The 2,562-nt window shown below is 37.5% G+C and overlaps 1 protein-coding gene across 5 annotated transcripts in view; it reads left to right on the plus strand.

Moving 5' to 3' along the window:
- The window catches only part of LOC106876210 (cys-loop ligand-gated ion channel-like), a 526,199-nt gene that overhangs the window by 330,538 nt on the left and 193,099 nt on the right, over nt 1-2,562 (plus strand). For all 5 annotated transcript variants that reach the window (XM_052971068.1, XM_052971070.1, XM_052971069.1 and 2 more), the window contains exon 4: nt 1,020-1,277. In XM_052971068.1, coding sequence (XP_052827028.1) covers nt 1,020-1,277 — 258 coding nt within the window. The remainder of the gene's footprint in view (nt 1-1,019; nt 1,278-2,562) is intronic.

A 2,562-nucleotide genomic window follows, 5' to 3' on the forward strand; every position in this document is an offset into this window, starting at 1 on the left:
TATATATATATATATATATATATATATATGTGTGTGTGTGTGTGTGTGTGTGTGTGTGTGTATACACACTTAAATGTGTGTGTGTAATATATATGTTCAATCTCATATTATGAACCTGGTTATCCGTTTGCTGCAACTATTTTCCTTCCACTTCCTTCTGTTAACTTCATCACATGTATAAGTCAATGTTGTTTTACAATAGAATTTGGAGTTTATTTTTCAGCTGCTCAAATATATAACATATCTTTCTTGTTCTTGTTGTTCGTTGTGTTGTATATTTATAATAACTGTTCTTCCATGCCTCAGAGATTGATAAAATATTTCAGTTATGAAATATGACGTTGCAACTTGACTAAATACAATCTGAATTATACAATATATTATGTTGTAATGTAATATAATATAATATAATATATTATATAATATGATATAAATATTAATGTGCTATAACACACACACACACACACACACACACACACACATGGACGCTGACAACTGTACGTTTTGCCACCAGAGGTAAACACGCATACAATATACACGGCTACACACGTATGTGAGCACTGAAATATACTCATATAGAAAGAGTTGGAGGGAGAGAGAGAGAGGAGTGGAGAGAGACAGATATAGACAGATAGACAGAGTGTCAGTGAGAGATGTAGGCTCAGGAACAGAGGAGTGCAGCAGGTGCAAGCACACTCCCGAAAATTGTTTTGTGAATGTAGACAATGAAAATTCTTTGAACATCTTTAATTGGACGTGGGTTCACATCCCGCTAAGCAAATTTCATTCCTGCACTTCTGGAGACAGAGACAGAAAGAGACACAAACACACACACACACAGACCAAAAGGGAAAATCATTAAAACGGCTGATGTGAAACAAGTCAGCGTTTCGACGCAGCAATGCCATACATAATCGCCGAAACGTCTCTTACTCTAGCTATATATATTTCTGGTTTTGTCTCCTTTCCTTTTAGATATTGCCTTATACAATAAACATTATCACGCTTTATTCTTTCAGGATCTCACTGTGACTGTGGCCTCCGAGCTTCCCTCATATGAAGTTGAATTGATTGAAGACATAGATGAACATCATGTAGTCAATCGACAGTCTTTTGTGGATGAACAAGAATGGCATCTCTACATGCATACGGAAACTGAGAAGAAAGAACTGGCCATAGACCAAGCAGATGCTACTGTTCGGAGGTCAGCACTCTCTGTGAAATGTCGAGCAGCGCGGCGACCCGGTTATTTTGTTTGGAATATATTTATGGTAACGGTGAGTGTTAACCTACGTTACACCTATGTTACACCTTTTATGTGATTCCCTATTGATAATGAACTGTCTTTCCCAGCCCCACATCTGGCCATACTTACAGAATTACAGTCAAACTAACAAGGAACACTACAATACAATTATGAATAACTGTAAAAAAAAGCACTAGTGATGGTTCCACATAAAAAGCATTGGTGCTTGTGCCACGCAAGAAGTACTGGCACTCGTGCCTCTTAAAAAGCACTGGTGCGTGTGCTACACAACAAGTACTGGTGAGGGGCCACGTGAAAAGTATTAGTGATAATTCCACGTAAAAAAGCACTGGTGCGTGTGCAACACAAAAAGCACTGATGCGTGTGCAACACAAAAAGCACTGGTGTGATTCCACATTAAAAGCACTGGCGATGGCACCACATAAAAAGCACTGGGTATGGAGCCACGTAAAAGGCATCCAGAACGCATTGTAAGGTGGTTGGCTTTAGGAAGGGCATCAAGCTGTAGAAACCAAGCTAAAACAGACTGTGTAACCTGTATCATCTGGGCTTGCCAGTTCCTGTCAAACCGCCCAAACCATGCCAGCATAGAAAACTGACGTTAAATGTTGTTGATGTTGATGATAACGTTGATCATCATCATACAGTTAAAAGTGGCCAAATGGCGGTCAAAGTCCTTAGCTTTGAGAAATCGATAAAAAGTAAACGATTAAAACAGCAAGCATTGCTTAGCAAAACCTACTTCATAATGTAAAAGAATGAAAATAACAATTTATATCATAGATTTACTTTCTCTAGTAAATGTAACACCGTAAGTGATTTTTTTCTTCTTTTCTCCGGCTTATATGCAGTGCGTAGATTAGAAAGAAAACTTATTTAGTGTGACCAAAGGCTTACATGTTCAACAGAATTTTACATGAGCATGCAAACATATCTGATCGTTTAGCTTACGCAACGGTTAACAAAATATTGATTGTGTTTTTAACCAAATACAGTGCCAGAACAGATGGAATAATTAGTTCTAGAAACAATTCTTTCTAAATGTGTGTGTATGCGTGCGTATGTAAGTGTGTTTGTATTGTATTGTGTTTGTCTATGTGCATGTGTGCGTATGCAAGGGAGTTAATTGCTTATCCGATGCCAATTTACATAACTTCATTTATTGGTTTCTCTTTCTCTTTTTACACGCACGCACGCATGCAAACACACACACACACACACACACACACACACACATAGGCAAACATAGACACACACACGTTGTATATATATATATATATATATATATATATATA

Source organism: Octopus bimaculoides, chromosome 10 (genome assembly GCF_001194135.2).
Source record: "Octopus bimaculoides isolate UCB-OBI-ISO-001 chromosome 10, ASM119413v2, whole genome shotgun sequence".
NCBI classification, from domain to species: domain Eukaryota; kingdom Metazoa; phylum Mollusca; class Cephalopoda; order Octopoda; family Octopodidae; genus Octopus; species Octopus bimaculoides.